General features: G+C 48.2%; 1 protein-coding gene across 3 annotated transcripts in view; it reads right to left on the bottom strand.

Moving 5' to 3' along the window:
- Positions 1-22,807, bottom strand: part of ACO1 (aconitase 1) — a 616,249-nt gene that overhangs the window by 285,228 nt on the left and 308,214 nt on the right. For all 3 annotated transcript variants that reach the window (XM_069239660.1, XM_069239672.1, XM_069239665.1), the window contains 3 exons: positions 7,680-7,764; positions 6,122-6,278; positions 5,816-5,940 (listed from right to left, as the gene is read on the bottom strand). In XM_069239660.1, coding sequence (XP_069095761.1) covers positions 5,816-5,940; positions 6,122-6,278; positions 7,680-7,764 — 367 coding nt within the window. The remainder of the gene's footprint in view (positions 1-5,815; positions 5,941-6,121; positions 6,279-7,679; positions 7,765-22,807) is intronic.

Below are 22,807 nucleotides of genomic sequence, written 5' to 3'. Positions count from 1 at the left end.
ACTGGATGCGTGGATCCTGCACCATAGTTTGTGGTCTGGAGTGGTCCCCTTGGTCCTCTCTACCAGCTGTCCAACTTGGGAGACAGTAAACCTTGCCTCTCGTTGCAGGACAGTACCCCTGTGCACCGCAACTCTTGCAGCTACCAAGACTTGTTTGCTCCTCCTTCAAGGGATCTTCAGGCTCTGTGTAGGCTCTGTGTAGGCTCTGTGTAGCCCTGGCCCTCAACCCTCCTTCCTGCAAAGCACAGTCTCCTGTGTGCTGTTCCAGCGACGTGGGACTCCTCTTCCGGTGTGCTGAGTGGGCCTCACTGCAACTCCTGTACCTGATGCCAGTGGGTTGCCTGTGAGGGCTCCATCCTCGTCTTGTGACTCCCAGTTGCGGAGGGTCACCCTGGACTATCTTCCTTGCGTTGAGTCCCCTTGACCTTGCTGGTGCTCTTCAGCTGTGCAAAACGTTCTTCTCAGACTCTTGCATTTGCCAAGGCTTGTTGGTAGATTTCCAGCACCAGTGACCAACTACATCACGACCGCTGACGTAGGACATCACTTGCATCACTTTTGGATCTCGTCTTTTGCTCCTGGGCTGCACTGCTGACTTTCTTCGTCTACTGTCGACCTGCTCCTGCATCCACAGAAGGGTGGGTCGTGGCTCCTGCCACAACCGGGCACACCAACTAGAACTGGACTTAGTCCCCTTCCTTTGCAGGTCCTTTTCCGTGAGGATCCACCTTTGGTTTCTTCCAGTCTTGTCTGGGTCTTGCACAGTGTCTTTCCACAGCCGTCCTGTTGGGTTTGGGGAAAACCAGGCACTTACTCCCCTGGTCACTGGGGGGCGGGAAAGGTAGGAAAATGTCTTTCATGACATGGTTACCCCCCAACTTTTTGCCTTTTGTTGATGTTAGTTATGATTGAAAGTGTGCTGGGACCCTGCTAACCAGGCCCCAGCACCAGTGTTCTTTCCCTAAACTGTACCTTTGTTACCACAACTGGCACAGCACTGGCACACAGATAAGTCCCTTGTAAATGGTACCCCTGGGACCAAGGGCCCTGTGGCCAGGGAAGGTCTGTAAGGGCTGCAGCATGTATTATGCCACCCTGGGGACCCCTCACTCAGCACATGCACACTGCCCCTCAGCTTGTGTGTGCTGGAGGGGAGAAAATGACTAAGTCGACATGGCACCCCCCTCAGAGTGCCATGCCCACAACCCACTGCCTGTGGTATAAGTAAGTCACCCCTCTAGCAGGCCTTACAGCCTTAAGGCAGGGTGCACTATACCACAGGTGAGGGCATAGTTGCATGAGCACTATGCCCCTACAGTGCCTAAGCAAAACCTTAGACATTTTAAGTGCAGGGTAGCCATAAATAGTATATGGTCTGGGAAGTCTATCAAACACGAACTCCACAGTTCCATAATGGCTACACTGAAAATTGGGAAGTTTGGTATCAAGCTTCTCAGCACAATAAATGCACACTGATGCCAGTGTGGAATTTATTGTAAAATGCACACATAGAGCATCTTAGAGATGCCCCCTGAATACCAATCCGACTTCTAGTGTGGGGCTGACCATTTTCTCCCAGTCTCCCACAACCAGACTAGTTGCTGGCCACATAGGGAGAGTGCCTTTGTCACTCTGTGGCCAGGAACAAAGCCTGTACTGGGTGGAGGTGCTTCTCACCTCCCCCTGCAGGAACTGTAACACCTGACAGTACCAGGCATTCTCATTTGCTGAGTGGTCCTACTGATCATTCAGACCTGGATGCATGAACAAATCCTAAAATAGACTGAGTTCATCCTGTTCTCTCTTAAAACAAAAAAATAAAGCTTCTATCCTGCCAAAGCAAATAGCACAGCATTCCAAAGTTATCTCCCTTTCCTTTCTTCCAAACACTACCTTGTTACTTCAATTCACAGTGGACAATTCCTCATTTATAACCCCTCACATAAACAAAGCCCCCAAAGTGGCTTTTACTTTCTTGGGCAAAAAAGGCCACATTTAACTGCTGCTCATGTGAAAACAGCAACTCATGCTATAATTCGTTCATATCAGGAGTTGGCCAATGCTGTTTTTGCAGTCACTGTAAAAAAGTGCCCCTGTGGCATGGTTACCTTACTCCCCCACCACCACACACTTTTTGCCTGGTATTGATGCTAACTTGATTGAGTGTGTGCTGGGATCCTGCTAACGAGGCCCCAGCACCAATGTTCTTTTCCTAAACTGTACCTTTGTTTCCACAATTGGCACACAGCTAAGTCTCTTGTAAAAGGTACTGGTGGTACCAAGGGCTCTGTGGCCAGGGAGGGTCCCTAAGGGCTGCAGCATTTATTGTTCCACCCTAAGGGATCCCTCACCAAAAACATGCACACTGCCACTGCAGATTCTGTGTGCTAGTGGAGAGAAAAAGTTGAAGTTGACATGGCCCCCCTGTAGGAAGGTGCCCCTTTTGGCATGGTTACCACACCCCCACCAACACTTTTTGCCTGCTATTGATGCAGACTTGACAGAGTGCTGGGATACTGCTAACCAGGCCACAGCTCCAGTGGTCTTTCCCCAAAAATGTACCATTGCTTCCACAATTTAGCACAGCCCTGGCACACAGTTAAGTCCCTTGCAAAAGGTACCCATGGTACCAAGGGTCCTGGGGCCAGGGAAGGTCCCCAAGGGCTGCAGCATGTATTATGCCAACCTGGGAGACCCCTCTCCAAGCACATGCACACTGCCATTGCAGCTTGTGTGTGCTGGTGGGGAAAAAAAAGGCAAAGTCGACATGGTTGCCCACAAACCACTGCCTTTGGCATATGTAAGTGACCCCTCTAGCAAGCCTTACAGCCCTAAGGCAGGGTGGACTATACCACAAGTGACGGCATAGCTGCATGAGCAATATGCCCCTACAGTGTCCAAGTCCATTCTTAGACATTGCAGGTGCAGTGTGGCCATACTGAGTATATGGGCTGGGAGGCTGTCATTATGAACTCCACAGCTCCATAATGGCTTCACTGAAGGCTGGGAAGTTTGGCATCCAACTTCCCAGCACAATAAACCCACACTGATGCAAGTGTTGGATTTATTGAAAAATGCACCCAAAAGACATCCTAGAGATGTCCCCTATATTTTAGCTAAACTTCTAGTGTAGGATTCTCTGTTCTGTGCTAGCCTGCCACTGCCAGATGAGTTTCTGACCCCCCTGGTGTGAGAGAGAGCCTTTGTGCTCTCTGTGGCCAGAAACAAAGCCTGCACTGGTTGGAGGTGCTTCATACTTTGCCGCTGCAGGAACTTTAACACCTGGGGGTGAGTCTCAGGCCTCTTGTTACAGTGCCCCAGGGCACTTCAGGTAGTTGAGATGCTCGCCCCCTCCCCCCAGACAGAGCCCCACGTTTGGCGGCAAGTCTGGCGGAAGAATTAGGGGAAATAGGAAGGAGTGACCACTTAAGCTAGGACCACCTCTAAGGTGTCCAGAGCTGAACTGACCCCCACCTTGCAAAATCCTCCATCTTGGTTTGGGGGACAGGGACCAACAGGGTTAGGTCTGTGTCCCCCTCCCCAAAAGGAGTTGACACCAGAAGTGTGTAGTCACCCTCAGGGGCAGCAGCCATTGTATACTGCCCTCTGACCCCTGTAACGCCCCTAAATCGAGGATTTAAGGTCTCCCTTGGACCTAAGTTGTCAGATTCCTGGCAACTTCAAAAAGAACAAAGAAGGACTGTAAGCCGACCCCAGCAGTGAAGACTCGAGATGACAAGTGACTTGGCCCCAGCCCTACCGGCCTGTCTGCAGTTTCAAGACTCCTTCTCCAGAAAGGCAACGCATCCTGCAGGACCAGCAGCCTGTAAAACCCCCCCAGAGGACTGCCTGCCCAGTAGAGGACCAAGAACTCCCGAGGACAGCAGCCCTGTCCAGAAGAAACCCTCCCAAAAAACTCCAGAACCGCCCCAGATCCCCAAGCCCTGTCCACTCTGCACCCGACGCCCATGACCCAAGTCCATGTGGCTCACCAGACCAGAGAAGGTCCCCAGGAGATTCTGACCTTGAATCCACCCTGGGTTGACTCCTCCTGGCCAACACAATGGTGCCTGCAGCCAGAATCCAGAGCACCCCCCGCCCCGGCCGGATGCAACAAAGATTCCTGACGCCCAAGGAGACCCCTGCACCCACAGTCCCCTGGCCTTAGAGAATCTAACTGACGGTCCAGCATCGTCCAGCAGGCACCTTTCCTGTTTTTCCAGCCTTTGGTTTCCCGGAATCAACCTCTGGATCCAGCCTGCAGCATCTTTTGTGACCCTGGGGTTCCCCCCCCCCCATTGGACGCCCAGCCTGGTGCTTGCACCCTGCACCCAGCCGCCCCTGTGTCGCTGAAGGTATGTGTTTGGTGTGAACCTGTAGCCCCCCGGTGCTGGCCTAAAACCCCTGGTCCTGTGCCCTGGAAGCGTGGGTACATACCTGCAATCTGCTTTCTACCGAGCACCCCTAGTCCTCATAGGTTTCCATTGAAAACCCGATGCCAATTTGAGCCTCTTCACGCAGCCGGCCCGTGTTGCCCTGTGTTGCTGGTGGCGCACTTTTGGGGTCTGCCTAAACTTTGACCTGTGGACATCCTAACCCCCGGAGACTGGAATTTTAAGTTGTGTACTTACCTGTTATCTATGCTAACACCACCCCCCGCCCCCCTTTCCAGGACTCTATTAACTCCTATGAAAAATTGGTTGTCTGCAACACAGATATTCTGGTTCTAGTAAAAAAGCAACATCATATATTTTTGCTATATAAAAGCAATTGGCCCAGAGTTAGTCACTGAGTGGGTGCCTCAGTTCTTGGCTGTATGTGTACAACAAATGCTTTGCATTACCCTCTGATAAGCCTGGCTGCTCGATCACACTAGCACAAAATAGAGCATTAGTATTATCTACTTTAGCCTCTGGGGAACCCCTGCACACTATAGCTCATTTTGGTATACTATATACAGAGCCAGCTTCCTACAGGCAGCTCTCCATCAGCCCTTTTGCCTCTTGAATCTGCCTTACTTGCCACAGCCAGACTTTTTTCTTCAAGGACATTTGATCACATCACTCCAATTGTTGTCTAGCTATACTGGCTTCGCATCGAGACCAGAATCAAACTTAAGCTGGGGAGTCTGGCCTACAACCCCAGTCCACTCAAACTGCTCTGTATTTGGCTACTTTTCCTTAGTTATCTAATGGCATGAGAAATTCTAGGAGAATAAACAATCTTCTGATGAAAACCTTCAATTACAGAAGCTCCCATGCATTGCATCAGCCACTCTCGGATACCATCTCTCTCACTTAGAACCCTCTTCCTGCTGAAACTAGGACCAAATCTAACCGTCAGACATCCTTTCACAACCCAAAGAATCATCTATTCAAACTGCACTTGTTTCACTGACACAACTCCATTTAATTATTTGTGTACACTAACTTCCACCTCTCATTTTTGTTTAACTGCAGCCCATTCTGACTTCTTCCCCTCTCAGCTCCCCCATATTCTTGCTCGTTTCATCCCTCTCCTCCCTGTTCCATCTCTTCACCTCATGTTATAATCCCTAGTTTGATGTATGACCTTATCCTGTTTCTTTCCCCTGTTCCCTCCTATCCCTCCCCACCACTCCAATCTTCCTTTTGTCCCTGTTTTCTGCCCCTCGATATTCCAGTTTCCCCTCGATTGTGACCGTTGTGTCACTGTTGCTGCTGATATGTAAAGTGTTCCTATATCTTTGTGCTCATGTTAAATAAAAGAAAGTATGCTTTTTGTTTTTTATAAGCACTAAATGTAACATTTACTTTGGAATTTAATATTCCCTTACCTCAATTTTTTCGTACACTTCCTTAAACATTCCGGGGATGACAAACTGTCGTTCTACATCTTGGATTTCATCTCTGGTAGGCCAGATATCTCGTAGAAAAATTGGTTTTCCTTCTGCATTTTCTCCTATATAAAGTAAACAATATTAATAAATTCAAACAGTACAGTTAATGAAACAGATTATGGCCATTCACCAATACACAAACTGCGGCAAATAAGATATGGGTGGAACATACATCCCTTTCATAAAAAATGTTCAGAACACAGGAAGATTAATACAAAACAAAGAATTCTCAAAGTATCTTACCTAAAGGATCTTTTTCAAAATCAATTCTTATGGTTCCAGCAATGGCATATGCAATTACTAGTGGTGGAGAAGCCAAATAGTTTGCACGTGTGTTCGGATGTACACGACCTTCAAAATTCCTGTTCCCTGACAAAACACCAACTGCTACAAGATCTCCCTGTGAACAAAACAACCAAGGGATTAAATACAAATGTGAAACATTAACTGCTAGACAATGGCAGAGTGGATGTAGCAAAACTAAATCTTGCTTTTAGGAGGTGTTCCTCATGTGCCTTATGGCTGCACACAAGACTTCCAGTGAAATGTGACTGAAGATTAACATACAATGAAAAACAAAAAACTAGCCCTTAAGGGCAGAATGTCTGCGGACCCATTATAAACACATGAACAGAACAGTTCCGTTTCTAATAGCTTTAAAGAAAAAAAAACCACACATTGTGATCCCACTTAAGTAACCCAATCTAACTGTTTAAAGGGGAATCCACATACTCTCAACATAACAAAGGAATCCAACGAGCTTAAAGAAATTCACCTTAAGTAGCCTAGTCATTTACATATCATGAGAAGAAAAACCAAGCATTATATACTCCATCCCCTATATTAAATACTGCTCATAGGAGGAGAGTAGTATGGTTCAACTTGTAGATAGGACATGTGACAGAAACCAGTGGGGGCTCCCACATATCTTGTGTTAGGGCAGATTTCTCAAGAGAAATTTCTGGGTACATTCTGAAACAAGGGTACCTATCTCAGCTGTTGGTTAGGCTGCATCAAGTGCAAGCAAACTTATATGTAATAAAGCCAGTAGCATTCAATACTGAACTCCACATAAATAAAATTTAATCCACTGAATCAAGTCTGAGATAATGACAATACTAACGTTGGCAGAGTCCCGTGTTTAATTTTTCACAAATATTGTGGTTGTGCTGGTTTCCAGTTGAGATGTATCTCACCTGCATAACAGTCCTCCAGTCATTGACCTAACCAAACTGATACAGTTTTCCCTTACTTCCTGCATCCCTAGCCTAGGGCCAACTAGTCTACTCCAATATAACAATTTCTTGTTCGGCCTTTTCGCTGTTTACTCAGGTGCATGATGGCAGTTATTTGGCAGTTATTGTCAAGTAGTGAGCTCTAGCCTTGCTTTCACTGCATTTCTTGCATACAAGTGTTTCACTCCTAAAGCATGTGCTTACATTGTGTACTGTACACCAGACTATCTTTACTCTTCTGCTTGACAGGCATCTGTCTAATGATGTTTCTTCTGAGATAAACTGAAGATGCAGCACAAGCAAGCATTGATTACTAAAACAACCTCTGATTATTTTATTTTGCCAAACTTTAACAATTGCAGGAGTAGAACAGAAGAGACGCCTAGCATCAGTTACCAAATTGCATCCCTCAACAATGATCGCTCAAAAGGGCAGAGTCCGATAGTTCAGCTTTATAAAACGTACACAAAGACTGCTATATAAGCCTGCATAGTCACTTAAACACTCTAAAATATATGCAGTGATTACATTTTAAAGTTATGTATTTTTTTTACATTTTAACATACCTGAGTTATGGCTTCTACAACACTATCTGGCAGAGGTCCGCTGTTTCCGATGCAGGTCATACACCCATATCCTACCACATCAAATCTAGGTGGAAAGTACAAATATAAAAAATGAAAACCCAATAGAGGGCGGCTGCTACAACTATGAAACACTGCTGAAAGTTACAGGTTTTTAGAGTTGGATACATAGCCTGAATTAAGGACTATTGCACTAGCCAGCCAATGCCATGCATAACATATTGCCTGTGAATGATGAATTATAGTTAAGTGAGATAAAATCAATAATGAGACCACAAGTTAGTACTTCAAACAATATGGATGCATTGTACTTGAGAGAAAAAATATGCAGCACAGTGCTAAGTGCTAGAAAGGGCAAAAACTAGACCAGGGTGGGATTCCACAAAGTTCAGAAATCATTCATCTAATAGATCAAAAACAGTGTGAGTAGTTAACTTCTACAGTAGGGAAAGGGCAACATTGAAATCCTTTGAGAGTCAGCAGTTAGAGTTTTGGAGTAAGAAGTGTCAGTGAAGAGGTAAATGCATGCACACACATATTCTCCCCCTCTCTCTCTCTCTCTCTCTCTCTCTGTGTGTATGTGTGTGATATATATATATATACACATATACACATACATATTTACACACACATATACATACACATATATATACACACACACACACTCCTGAATTACTGAACCCACTAGCCAGTGTTAATCTAGCTGCCCACTCCATATTGCTAGCGGAACCACCCCAGGGAACATCACTGACTTCCCGATGTTAAAATATAGCCCAGAGGTCTTGCCAAAGGCCTGCAAGATCTCAAGATCTGCAGAACGCAGGGACCAGAAGTCTCAGGATTTGTAAGGAATAATAAAACATCATCGGTGTATAAGGCTATCCGGTCAGTCCGCCAACTACTCAAAGGCTCTCACCTGGGCATCCACCCTTACCCATGCAGCCAGGGCAAACACGGGGGACACTTGGCATTCCTGTCGCGTACCCTGTGGATCTGAAAAGGAGCACAGCTGCATTGACCGAGGCAGTCAGACCAGGAAATAAGAAGCAAACATGGGATAGGAATCGTGGGCCGAGATTAATGTCTTAAAGAGGTGCAAATAAACACTCCCAACGGACTGAGTCGAAAACCTTTTACATGTCCTCTAGCAACACTGCTGCCGGCACCCCCAGACAGTCCGCCATAGCCAAGGCATTGTAAACATGTATGTTATGTGTGTAGCCCTATGTGACATAAAGCCTGTCTGATCCGTGTGAACCAAGTCCGGCATAAATCCCACTAATCTGTTGGCCAATGATTTAGCAAAGAGTTTCACCTCTATACTGAGGAGAAAGAGATGGGGAGGTAAAGGGTGTCAGCGTAGGACAGGCAACCAGGTTTAAGGAACGTGACTATTTTGGCGTTTCTCCAGTCTGGTGGGAGCACCGATTCCTCGAGTGCTGAGCGGATGGCCCCGAAAAAGTGTTTTCCGAGTTGCAGCATGTAAGGAAATGGCGCCCTGTTGCAGTTACCCCCCACTTTTTGCCTGATACTGATGCTGACTTGACTGAGAAGTGTGCGGGGACCCTGCTAACCAGGCCCCAGCACCAGTGTTCTTTCAACTAAAATGTACCATTGTTTCCACAATTGGCACACCCCTGGCACACAGATAAGTCCCTTGTAAAAGGTACCAGTTGTACCAAGGGCCCTGTGACCAGGGAAGGTCCCTAAGGGCTGCAGCATATGTTGTGCCACCCTAAGGGACCCCTCAACTAACACATGCACACTGCCGTTGCAGATTGTGTGTGTTGGTGGGGAGAAAAAGGCAAAGTCGACATGACATCCCCCTCAGGATGCCATGCACACAAAATGCTGCCTGTGGCATAGGTAAGTCACCCCTATAGCAGGCCTTACAGCCCTAAGGCATGGGGCACTATACCACAGGTGAGGGCATAGCTGCATGAGCAATATGCCCCTACAGTGTCTAAGTCTATTCTTAGACATTGTAAGTAAAGGTGTGGCCATATTAAGTATAGGGTCTGGGAGTTTGTCAAAAACGAACTCCCCAGCTCCATAATGGCTACACTGAATACTGGGAAGTTTGGTATCAAACTTCTCAGAATAATAAACCCACACTGATGCCAGTGTTGGATTTATTTAAAAATGCACACAGAGGGCATCTTCGAGATGCCCACTGTATTTTACTCAAATCAAAAAAAGAGATGAGTTTCTGACCCCCATGTGGTGAGGGGCCATTTTGCTCTCTGAGGACAGAAACAAAAGCCTGCTATGGGTGGAGGTGCTTCACACCTCCCCCTGCAGGAACTGTAACACCTAGCAGTGAGCCTCAAAGGCTCAGGCTTCGTGTTACAATGCCCAAGGGCACTCCAGCTAGTGGAGATGCCCGCCCCCTGGACACAGCCCCCACTTTTGGTGGCAAGTCCAGGGGAGATAATGAGAAAAACCAGGGGGAGTCACCCACCAGTCAGGACAGCCCCTAAGGTGTCCGGAGCTGAGGTGACCCCTGCCTTTAGAAATCCTCCATCTTGACTTTGGAGGATTCCCCCAATAGGAATAGGGATGTGCCCCCCCCTCCCCTCAAGGTGGAGGCACAAAGAGGGTGTAGCCACCCTCAAGGAAAGTAGCCATTGGCTACTGCCCTCCCAGACCTAAACACACCCCTAAATTCAGTATTTAGGGGCTCCCCAGAACCTAGGAAACCAGATTCCTGCAACCTAAGATGAAGAAGGACTGCTGACCTGAAGCCCTGCAGAGAAGACAGACACCAACTGCTTTGGCCCCAGCCCTACCGGCATGTCTCCCCACTTTGAGAAAAACTGCAACAGCTACGCGCTCCCCAGGGTCCAGCGACCTCTGAAGCCTCAGAGGACTACCCTGCATCTAAAAGGACCAAGAACTCCCGAGGACAGCGGCCCTGTTCCAAAAAAAACAAAACTTGCAACAAAGAAACAACTTTAAAAGGACTCCACGTTTCCCGCCGGAAGCGTGAGACTTTCCACTCTGCACCCGACACCCCTGCCTCGACCTGCGGAGAAATAACACCACAGGGAGGACTCCCCAGCAACTGCGAGCACGTGAGTAGCCAGAGTTGACCCCCCCGAACCCCCACAGCGACGCCTGCAGAGGGAATCCAGAGGCTCCCCCTGACCGCGACTGCCTGCTTCAAAGAACCCGACGCCTGGTAAAGAAACTGCACCCGCAGTCCCCAGGACATGAAGGATCCCACCTCCAGTGCAGAAGCGACCCCCAGGTGGCCCTCTCCCTTGCCCAGGTGGTGGCTACCCCCGAGGAGCCCCCCCTTTGCCTGCCTGCTTCGCTGAAGAAATCCCTGGGCCTCCCATTGAAACCTATTGCGAACCCGACGTCCGTTTGCACACTGCACCCGGCCGCCCCCGTACCTCTGAGGGTGTACTTTCCGTACTGACTTGTGTCCCCCCCGGTGCCCTACAAAACCCCCCTGATCTGCCCTCCGAATTCGCGGGTACTTACCTGTTGGCAGACTGGAACCGGGGCACCCCCTTCTCCATTGAAGCCTATGCATTTTGGGCACCACTTTGACCTCTGCACCTGACCGGCCCTGAGCTGCTGGTGTGGTAACTTTGGGGTTGCCTTGAACCCCCAACGGTGGGCAACCTTGGACCCAACTTTGAACCCTGTAAGTGCTTTACTTACCTGAACAACTAACAAATACTTACCTCCCCCAGGAACTGTTGAAATTTACACTGTCTAGTTTTAAAATAGCTTATTACCATTTTTGCCAAAACTGTACATGCTATTTTGCGGATTCAAAGTTCCTATGATACCAGAGTGAAATACCTTTCATTAAAAGTATTGATTGTAAATCTTGAACCTGTGGTTCCTAAAATAAACTAAGAAAATATATTTTTCTATACAAAAACCTATTGGCCTGAAATTGTCTTTGTGTGTTTGTTCCTCATTTATTGCCTGTGTGTGTACAACAAATGCTTAACACTACCCTCTGATAAACCTACTGCTCGACCACACTACCACAAAATAGAGCATTAGAATTATCTCTTTTTGCCACTAACTTACCTCTAAGGGGAACCCTTGGACTCTGTGCATGCGATTTCTTACTTTGAAATAGTACATACAGAGCCAACTTCCTACACAGCATATAGGATTTAAGAAATTCGCAAGGGAACCCATTAGTCCCTGGAGCTTTCCCAGTTCGTATCCCCGCCAGAGCTGCGGATAATTCCCTGTCAATTATACTCTTGTCTAACTGAGCGCCGACAATGTCTGACAGGGACTGTGAGGGCAGGGCCTGAATAAACTCAATTGCCTGATCCATGTAAACTGTGTCCCTTTGGGCATATAATTCACCATAAAATGCAGCAAGCTTTGAGCCACCTCTCTCGGACTGGACAACAACTCACCCCTGGTACTCCGGACTATAGGCACCAGGGAGACAAGCATGTGTGGCCTGGCAGAGTCTATCCAGCATTCTACTTGACTTGTCACCCCATTGGTATGCAGCTCTTTGCTGATTGCCATTCTTGTTTGGCATCATTGAGAAGCAATGTTGGTACTGGAGCTGGATTAGGTGCAGCTGACCCAGTGCCACATCACCGCTGCCTCAGCAGCCACTCTCCTTCACAGCACGTATCTGAGCATCAAGAGCTACCAATATGTGGGCTTTACGCTCGCGGGCACAATAGCTAATATCCACCCCAGTAGTGTTGGTTTGAGGACTTCCCTCAACACTATTGTAGAGGATGTAGAATTTATATTAAGGGAGAAACTTTCTGTGAGAGAGCGATAAAGGAGCATTTTATATGATGGGTTCTGTAAATGCCAGGGCGATATGCGCCATCAAAATGACAGGTGCTCCGGGCCCACATGGAGCTTTAGGGCTACTAGGGAATGGTTGGACAACCCTCTCAGCAAAATGTCAATGTCTAATACTCTAGGTGTGTGGCCTGTGGGGATTAGTAAAAAGTCTAGCCTTGAAAAGGAACCATGAGCTGTCGAATGGTATGTATGCTCTACTTTGGAAGGATGATACGCCCTCCACTCATCATTCCAGCCCAATGCAGACACCAGCAAGCTCAATCTGGACACTCCTGTTTCCACCTTGCTACACCTGGCTCACCACTTAGCGATTTCCGAACTCAATACATCAGTCCAGTCCCCACCTATCACTGAGAGTCCTCCTGGAGTTCACCCCAAAAGATAATACATTGATCCACAGAATACTGCCTTGGTAAAAGGGGGGGGGATATATATATACATACATATATATACATACATATATATACATACATACACACATATATACATACATACACATATATACACATACACACATATACACATACATATATATACATACATATATATATATATATATATATATATATATATATGCTACCCAGTGTGAAAGGTTCCCCATAGAGTGCACCGGTCACTATGATCTATCTACCGTAATCATATGTTAACATTCTGGTGGGCTAGAATGGAATTCTAAGATGTATTAGGATATCAGTTCACCATGATCACTTTGTGAACCTCGGAGTGGAATGTCTGTGTGTACCCTAAATGAGCCAAACATTGCGCCTTAGTACGCAAGAGGAGTGCATCCTGTAAGAGAAGAATGTCCAGCCCCAGTCTTTCCTGCCTTCTTCAACATGGCACCACTCTTAATTTTATCGAGAACACCCCAGACATTCCATGTAAGAACACTTACCTGACCTACAGGCCATCAATGACTGTCTGCCATCAGTAATTATGGCGGAAACCTCTGGGGGTTCAAACATATGGACCTCTGAAGGCGTGAGTACAAGGACTGTGCAGTAAGAAACAATGAAACCAACTACCCCTCATCCCAATACTTCAGGGAACAAGATATATCTGTTGTGGAAGAAACCCCACCCAGGCACCAACGGGGCCCAGGAGGGGAAAATCGCCAATGAATCCCCATAACCCTTATCCAACTCAATGTTTGTACTAGAGAAACTTAAACTGTGATGTTCTAGCGATGCTGATTAATATATATTACCCACTTTAAGGTAATCTGTAAAATAGTGACCTCTCTGGTACAACAACAGGAACTGTCCATTTGCTTAACCACACCATCCTGTAGCTGCTAGTATTCAACATTCGGACGTGTATTCTTTCAGGATGATCGGGAATTGCTACAACATGTCCTAGACTTTTTGGGACTATTGCGTTTATCGCTCGAAGATAAATCGGAGTTCATGCGTGTGGGGCTTCGTTGACACAGACTTATCTGCCCACGTGAGGACCTCTTTTGGAGTATCGAAAAACATGGGCTGTGAATTGAAGTCTGCCTTCAAGCGAGCCGGATAAAGCAGCATATATTGAATTTTAAGCTTGCGCAGTCTGTTTTGCCATTATGAAAGATTTTTGTTTCGGTTGGACCATCCTTGTATAGTCTGGGAAAATCATTATATGATGCGAGTCAAAAAGGAGTGTGGCTTGAATCAGAGCATGCTTGAGGATTGCATCCCTGTGCAAGTAGTTGAGGAACTTGGCGATTATTGGTCAGGGCCTCGCACACGGGGGAGGTCGCTTTACCAAATCCTTATGGGCAAGCTCAACTACAAAGCATGTCAAGAGAGATTCTGCAGGCATTATGGATCAGAGCCACTGAGCCAAAAATGTTTTTACTGAGGGATCTTCCCACCCCTCTGGGAAGCCGACCAGGTGCAGGTTTCTGTGGTGGGCCCGCCCCTCTGCATCTTCCACTTGTGCAGCTAGTTCCTTTGTCACCACCACCAGTTTATTGACTTTCTGCTGGAGGGTTATCACTGAGTCCTCAACACCAAACACCCTGGTCTCCACTTCTGTAATATGATCTACCCCATTCCAAAGATCCTGGCGCAGTAGGGTAACTTCAGAGTTGACCACCCTTATTTTGGCATCCAGCATGTTGCGAGACTGCGAGATGGCCACCAACAATGCAGCGTTGCCCGGGCCTAGCCTAGAAACTGCACTCAGATCGATAGCCACAGTGCCAGTGCTGGTAAAAATTATCAAGGGTACTTTGCTTGGCTCTCACGCTGGAAGTTTGCCCTTGGTAATGCTGAGGCTACGAAATCACCAATTCCGTACTTGACAGTATCTGCTTAGTCTATGCATGACCGCCACACTCCCTAATGTGTCCCTAAAGGGCGGCACGAGAGGTCAGTGATATTTAACACAAGGGTCCAGAAGACACCACTGCGAAAGCCGGCCAGTCCCAGGCCACAAGCTGCCACAAGCTGCACCAGGACCTGGCCTAACAACTTCCCTATCCAAGGGAGCAGTCGCAGTGCAGACCCTAGTAACAGGGTGTAGCACCAAGGTTTGTAGGTTTTCATTTGGACTCCAAACAGAAGTCTCATAAGAAGCAATCTGATGTCATGCTATGAAAATCCATAGCCAGGGGCAGAAGATCTTCACAATTTCTAGTGTCAAACGGCATTACAGGATATCACATGGGGAATCCCTAGACACAGCAGCCATGATAGCAGCGAGGGCGTAGGATCAAAACAGTACAGTACTACAATCAGGCTAGCTTCTCAACACTGGGCTGCACACCATGGCTAAAGATACTCCTGTGGCCAGGACCTGAAGGCCCTAAGAGTCCATCCACCCCACACCACCTAGGGCGACCCAGAACAGCGATCCCGGGCCAGCACACACTGTGGGCGCCACAAAGCCCAGACGAGTGACAAACTGAGGCACACGCCGAGCCCACTAACCTGGAGGCCTCCAGTTAGCCACCACCCCACCAGGGGCGCAATCGAGTCTGTCTAATCACCAGCACGCGGCCCAGGTACTGCCACTGCACAAGCAACCAGGGGAAATCCAAGCAGGGATGCAGCATGCCCAGCAATGCTAGCGCCGTGACCCACTTAACGCCATGCTGCCATGTTTTGGCATGGGGTCAGCTGCTCCACACCGCCCAGCCTCACAGGATCACCGCACCGGGGGGGCCAAACCACAGGGCAGCCCACTGGTCCCTTCAGCTCCTGGGACCCGGATGCGGGCCTGGCCCACCACCCAATCCAGGCCTCGGTGACCCCTGCGTCTGAGCCAGCCACAGGGCCTGGGCCACGCCACTCCAAGTTGTCAGGTCAACCTCTGCCCCTATGTGCCCTGTAAGAGGCACTCCGCAGCACCAAGCAAAGGTGTCTCATAATCTTCGCCGTATCCCTATCAGCAACAGGAAGATGTGGATTGGAAGCAGGTAGGATGGTTATGGATAAATGTAGTCACTGCCGAGAGCTCCCCTAGAAAGCGTCCACCACGTTGGCCCACTAGGAGCCCCCTCCTTTCCCCAACAGTTATTAATTTTTCTAGTTTTTGAAAGTCGACAGTCGTACATATTTTAGATGTGGTAATGTTATCCTATAGAGGAAGAACAAGCATTTCATATAGGTATATTACAGCAACTTAAGGGACCAATCTACTAGACATTGGCAAAGTATGGGGCAGGGTCCAAGGCTACACCAACAGGTCACCTTGGGTGGCCGGGTGCAGAGGTGCTCTGGTGCAGTTCAGCATCGGGTGCCTCGTGTAAGTCTATGAGGATCATTCCGGTCATAAAGTTGCTGCAGGGGTGGACCACTAGGTTCAGTTCTTGCGAAACTTAGGGACATAGCGACACCAGTGGTCCTGTTCTCCCCGGTCTGAAGCGTCTAGGTGCAGATGTGGTTTGGACCATCAGGTTTACTGTCACCAGGGGCGGTCGCAGTGCAGAGGGCCCAAAGAAACAGGCTGCAGGTGTGTACTGGAGGCCAGTCCGGCCAAATCAACAGGTAGGCTTGGGTCACACAGGTCTGGGGACGTAAGGACACCCGTGGTCCTCTTCTCCACAATCTGGGGCATCCGGGTGCAGAGGTGTAGTGGACCGCCGGCTCTTCCTCACCAGAGAAGGTTGCGGTGAGGGGTGGGAGTTTACGGAATCAGGTTGCCGCCAGACGCCGTCGGGAAGTTCACAAAGGGCAAGCTCAGGGTGGACTTCGTCTCTAATGGGCCTGGGGACCACGCTGACACGGTTGGCCCACTTCAGCTCGGGCTATGCAGCTTGAGTGTAGTGGTGATGTCTGGCATCAAGTTTTTGGCAGTCCCTGTCCTCACAGTTCTTTCCGATGCCTGCAGATGCGGGGGAACAGCACTTCTACCCCAAGGGAGTTCTTCTTTGCGGAGCACTGGCAGCTCTCCCAGTTTCTTGGAGGATGCAGCGGCAGGACAGGCCAGGACAGTTGCTCCTCAAGGGTCGGGTGCAGAAGGGAGGCTGGCAGGGTTGGCGCCAAGTCATTTGTGCTCCTCGGGTCTCTGGCTCTGCGTGCTTCCTCTCCACTCCTTTTCTGTCCAGCAAAGATCTGAGGTCCTGGTATCAGGGGGTCCCCTAAAGTCTCAATTTAGGGGGCAATACAGGGAGTGAAGGGTAGTAACCAATGGGCTACTTACCTTTGGGGTCACTACACCCCCCTAAGATGACCACCTCCTGTGGGGAGTGGGAACCACCCTGTCTAGAGTTACTATATTCCACCACACACAAAATGGCGAAATTTCCTAAGTTGTGTCCACTTCACCCTCCAGGGGTGTTCCCAGTCTGGAAGTGTGACACACCTCCTGCATAGTTAATTGTCCCACCTGCCCAGGTGCTAGTTGGGCCCTGGGGCAGGGGGTTTGGCATTTTACTTTGAGGAAGGCCATATCTACATACCAAAGGTGGTGGGCTTCTATGAAGCTCCTGCCTTGGAATGCAGGTCATCCTGTGGAGAGGAGTGGGTAACAACCCAGCCCAGACAGGCTCTTATTTCGGACCTCTCAAGAGTGGAGGCTCTCACCCTGGGAGGTCAGATTCTCATCTATTGGTGGCAGGCTGGCCAAAAAAACTAACCAGTAGTTGGTGGTTTTTCAGGGGCCCCCTCTTAGGTGGCCCGAGGATCCATATATTAATAAATATATCACTGGAATCAGTGAGGGTTTATAAATATGAGATGTTTGATACCAACAATTTAAAAGGGCTTCTGTGCACACTATGTCTAAGAATCGACAGACATAGTAGGGGCAGATTTGCTCATACATATATGTCCTCACTTGTAAAATAATGCGCCCTGGCCTTAGGGCTGAAGAAACTGCTGTAGAGGTAACTTACAGATATTACAAGCAGTGTTTTAGGGGACAGGGCACACAAGTGTGTGCCATGTCGTGTTTTCAATTTTGGAAGCACCTGGTCACGCAGCCTGCAATGGCAGTTTGCATAAGGTTGGTGCTGGGACCCTCTGAGTGGCACAAGTTGTGCTGCAGCTCCCATGACATAGGTAACAGGGGTACCATCTACTAGTGACTTATAGGGGGTCTGAAGTACCTGGTCACTTGGGGGATCAAGTGACCAGCTGTCTTGTTTCGGGGAGGGAACATGGGCACTGGGGACTGGGTTAGCAGGAAACCAGTGCACTTAGGTCAAAGTTGCATCTAAAAACCAGGAAGAAAATGGGGGAGGGGCGTACCGAAACCAGAATTCAGCTCACTACAGTGGTAAATTACTATACTGGCTAGCTACTATAGAAATGATCTCAAGGATTGTCCCTCAGATAGTTGAACCACCAGCCATCCATAGAGGCACCTAGGCTAAGACTGCATCATCATTCGCTAATTACAACCAACAGCTCTATGCCCATCATCCTCAACTTGAATGAGACCCCCAACCTGCTTAGACCATACTTCCTCCAGCTAGTCACAGAGGTATTAGACAATGGGCAGCTCCCCACCAAAGTTGATGTTACCACAATACTGATTATCCTGAAGGCCGAGCCGCTGCCTAATCGCTGCTCCTCTTATCGGATGATCTCCCAGATAAATAAGAAAATCAAGATCTATGCCAAAATACCCACCAACTGACTCCAGCAAGCCCTCTCCATATTGATTCACCCTGACCAATATGGTTTTGTGCCCAACCATAGTACTAGACACTGCATAATTTGGGTTCATGCAGGTTCAGGAAGACCTTCAAAGATGGAATGGGCTCCCTTCTCAACGTATTGGGGAGAGTGGCCTTATTCAAGATGATGGTTCTCCCTAGATTCTTATACACTCTCAAACACTTCCCGTTTACCATCCCAAATTGTTGGTTCCAGAAACTCAATGCTCTGGTCCAGAAGCATTTATGGACGAACCGACCATCCCGAATAGCATTCAGCAAGTGTAGACAGTTCATGTATGACAGGGGCCTAGGCATGGCAGACAAACTGTATTATTCGGCGTCCCAGTTGAAGGTCATTAATTGCTGGCTGATTGGGGAAGGGGAGAGATAACCCAGCTTATTGACTGGAACTCTCATGCCTAGGACTGGACACCATCATGGGACTGCTCTATAGTGACTCCATCCCTCACCATCTTCTAGAAATGACTGCAGACGTTTTTAGGGTGTGGCAAGCTGCGTTACATGAGGTGGGAAGAGACACTTATGCAACTCATTCCATTGTGGGAAAGGAAATGACAACATTCTGCCGCCCACCTCTTACGTTTTAAGAAATGGGATAAATTGGCCTCACAACCCTAGATGATGTCTGGCAAAAAAGGAATCTTTACTCCTTTCAACATTTGTAACACAGTTTCAAAAACACATGCAGTTCTGTCACACCTTGTCATATCGCTTGCAAGACTATACTGACCTACCTGGCTTCACCCCTCTTTCTGCTAAACCTCTAATGGGTAAGCCTTGGCAAAGGTGCAATCTCCAGTATTTACCACCCGTTGGTGATTAATACCGCTGAGGTGTTCCTGGCACTTAGAAGTGGGGGGAAAGGATAGAAGATGTGAACTGGCAAGACACACGTATAGCTCTTCCAGGCTGCGACTGATCAAACTACAATACCTACACACTACATATTTTATACCCAAACACTTGTGGCACGCTGAGAAAATCTCCCGACCTACCTATTTCCCCTGCACGTCACTAGATGCAGATTTTTCGATGTAGTATGGACCTACCTCTGAATAATGGTTCTGGAAAGGGGCTGAATGGACACTCTTGCACGTCCTGAACAGACCCATAAAACTAACCCGAAGGTGGGTCTACTGGGCATATTGGAAGACTTGAGTGGCCCAATCTGCAAACGGATAATGGTGGGAGTGGCCGTGATGGTCACCAAAAGAGACATCACTCGCAAATGTAAATCCTCCCAACCTCAAACTTTGGTCGAATGGAGCGAGAGATTGGCTGGAGCGCCAAGATGGAAAAAACAGATTTACTAAGCGAAATGTCCACAGAAATATACCAAGATTTGGAGTAAGTGGTGAAAGCATCACAGGCTTGAGAATGAGGTTTGACCGGGATATACCTGAAATTAAAAATGCCATGTCTTATGGTATGATTGCTACTGATGTAAAATGGTCTGTATTACATGTTTTACAGATAACAATAAAAATTGGTTCATCAAAAAAACGTGTAGAAGCATTTGGCAAGAGGGTATTTTCTTCCACCAGCCTAGTTCTCCGCTCTGCCAACACCAGCTGCTTCTTCGGCCGTTAGTCCCATTGGTACCGGCTGGTTAAGGGAAAGGTAGTGGGGGAGGGGGGAAGCAATAACAAACAAAAAAAAGAACTGACCTGCCGCTCGTTGTTCATAACTTGCCACTCTTCTTCTGTGTGTGCATACGCTGAGGCTCCTAGACTCCGCTACAACCAATCGAGATGCTGCTCTCCTGCAGGTAGTACCCATGGGAGCAGCATTAAGATTGGGCAGAGCAGTTTGGTTTTGAGATCCCAGGGGGATGGGGAGCCTGTCCCTACTGCTGTTCTCCATCAAGCAATGCAGCTGGGTTGGAAAGATGTCAATGTGCATGTCAGTTTGGCCGTCCTGACGTGCACTGACAGCAGTGCCCACCACTCCTCAGCCATTTTACCTATGGTCCCACCCCCAAGACTAGGCAGCTAATGAAAAATAAAATGATAATAAACCTGTAGGAGGATGGCTCCCTGTTGCACTTACCCCCCACTTTTTGCCTGCTAGTGATGCTGACTTGACTGAAAAGTGTGCTGGGACCCTCCTAACCAGGCCCCAGCACCAGTGTTCTTTCACTAAAAATGTACCATTGGTTCCACAATTGGCACACCCCTGGCACAAAGATAAGTCCCTTGTAAAAGGAGCCAGTGGTACCACGGGCCCTGTGACCAGGGAAGGTCTTTAAGGACTGCAGAATGTGTTGTGCCACACTTAGGGACCCCTCAACTAACACATGCACACTGCCATTGCAGATTGTGTGTGTTGGTGGGGAGAAAAAGGCAAAGTCGACATGGCATCCCCCTAAGGGTGCCATGCACACAAAATACTGCCTGTGGCATAGGTAAGTCACCCCTCTAGCAGGCCTTACAGCCCTAAGGCAGGGTGCACTATACCACAGGTGAGGGCATAGTGCATGAGCAATATGCCCCTACATGGTCTAAGTCCATTCTTAGACATTGTAAGTAAAGTGTGGCCATATTAAGTATATGGTCTGGGAGTTTGTCAAAAACGAACTCCACAGCTCCATTGTGGCTACAGTGAATACTGGGAAGTTTGGTATCAAATTTCTCAGAATAATGAAACCCACACCGATGCCAGTGTTGGATTTATTAAAAAATGCACACAGAGGGTTTATGAAGTTGGCTCTGTATATACTATTTCAAAGTAAGAAATAGTGTGCAGAGTCCATGGGTTCCCCTAAGAGTTAAGATAGTGGCAAAAAGAGATGATTCTAATGCTCTATTTCGTGGTAGTGTGGTTGAGCAGTAGGCTTATCAGAGGGTAGTGTTAAGCATTTGTTGTACACACACAGGCAATACATGAGGAACACACACAAAGATTTACTTCAGGCCAATAGGTTTTTATATAGAAAAATATATTTTCTTAGTTTATTTTAAGAACCACAGGTTCAAGATTTACAAGTAATACTTCAAATGAAAGGTATTTTACTCAGGTATTTCTAGGAACTTTGAATAATCACAATATCATGTACAGTTTTGACAAAAATGGCAATAAGCTATTTGGCCACAGTGCAAAAATCAACAGTTCCTGGGGGAGGTAAGTAAATGTTAAGTTCGCAGGTAAGTAAAACACTTACAGGGTTCAAAGTTTGATCCAAGGTAGCCCACTGTTGGGGGTTCAAGGCAACCCCAAAGTTACCACACCAGCAGCTCAGGGCCGGTCAGGTGCAGAGGTCAAAGAGGTGCCCAAAACACTTAGGCGTCAATGGAGAACAGGGGTGCCCCTGTTTAAGTCTGCCAGCAGGTAAGTATCCTCGTCCTCGGGGGGCAGACCAGGGGGGTTTTGTAGGGCACCCGTGGGGGTGAGTGGGGGGCGACACAAGCAGGCACAGAAAGTACACCCTCAGTGGCACAGGGGCGGCCGGGTCCAGAGTGCAAACAGGCGTCGGGTTTTGTATTGAAAGCAATGGGGAGACCCCAGGGTCTCTTCAACGATGCAGGCAGTCACAGGGGGGGCTCCTCGGGGTAGCCACCACCTGGGCTAGGCAGAGGGTCGCTCCTGCACTGGAGTTCGGTTCCTTCAGGTCCTGGGGGCTGCAGGTGCAGTGTTGGTTCCAGGCGTTGGGTCCCTTGTTACAGGCAGTCGCAGTCAGGGGGAGACTCTGGATTTCCTCTACAGGCGTCGCTGTGGGGTGTCAGGGGGGTCGTCTCTGGCTACTCACGGGCTCGCAGTCGCCGGGGAGTGCTCCCTGTACTGTTGGTTTTCCGCAAAGTTCGTGGATTTCTTCTTACAACCGTTAGTCAAAAGAATCCCGACCTATCTTAAGGACACCACCAATGTCCTCCTTTTACTGGAATCTATAGCCTTTGACAAATCTAAGGAGCTCCTGATCACCCTCGATGTGGAATCACTATACACAAACATCCCCCAAGAGGCCACCCTGGAAGTGATAAGCAACCCGCTGGAACTACATATGGATGAATCCCAAACCCCCCCCGGTTTCATACTGGACCTAGCACACCTCGCTCTTACCAGAAACTACTTCAAATTTGAAGATAGTTTCTTTTTGCAGACACAAGGCACATCGATGGGCAGCACATTCGCCCCAAGTTTAGCATGTCTATACGTCAACCACTTCGAAAGACATGTGGTCTTGCAAGAG

The sequence above is a fragment of the Pleurodeles waltl genome, chromosome 1_2 (genome assembly GCF_031143425.1).
Source record: "Pleurodeles waltl isolate 20211129_DDA chromosome 1_2, aPleWal1.hap1.20221129, whole genome shotgun sequence".
Classification (NCBI taxonomy): Eukaryota; Metazoa; Chordata; class Amphibia; order Caudata; family Salamandridae; genus Pleurodeles; species Pleurodeles waltl.
This window is presented reverse-complemented; position numbering and strand designations above follow the sequence as displayed.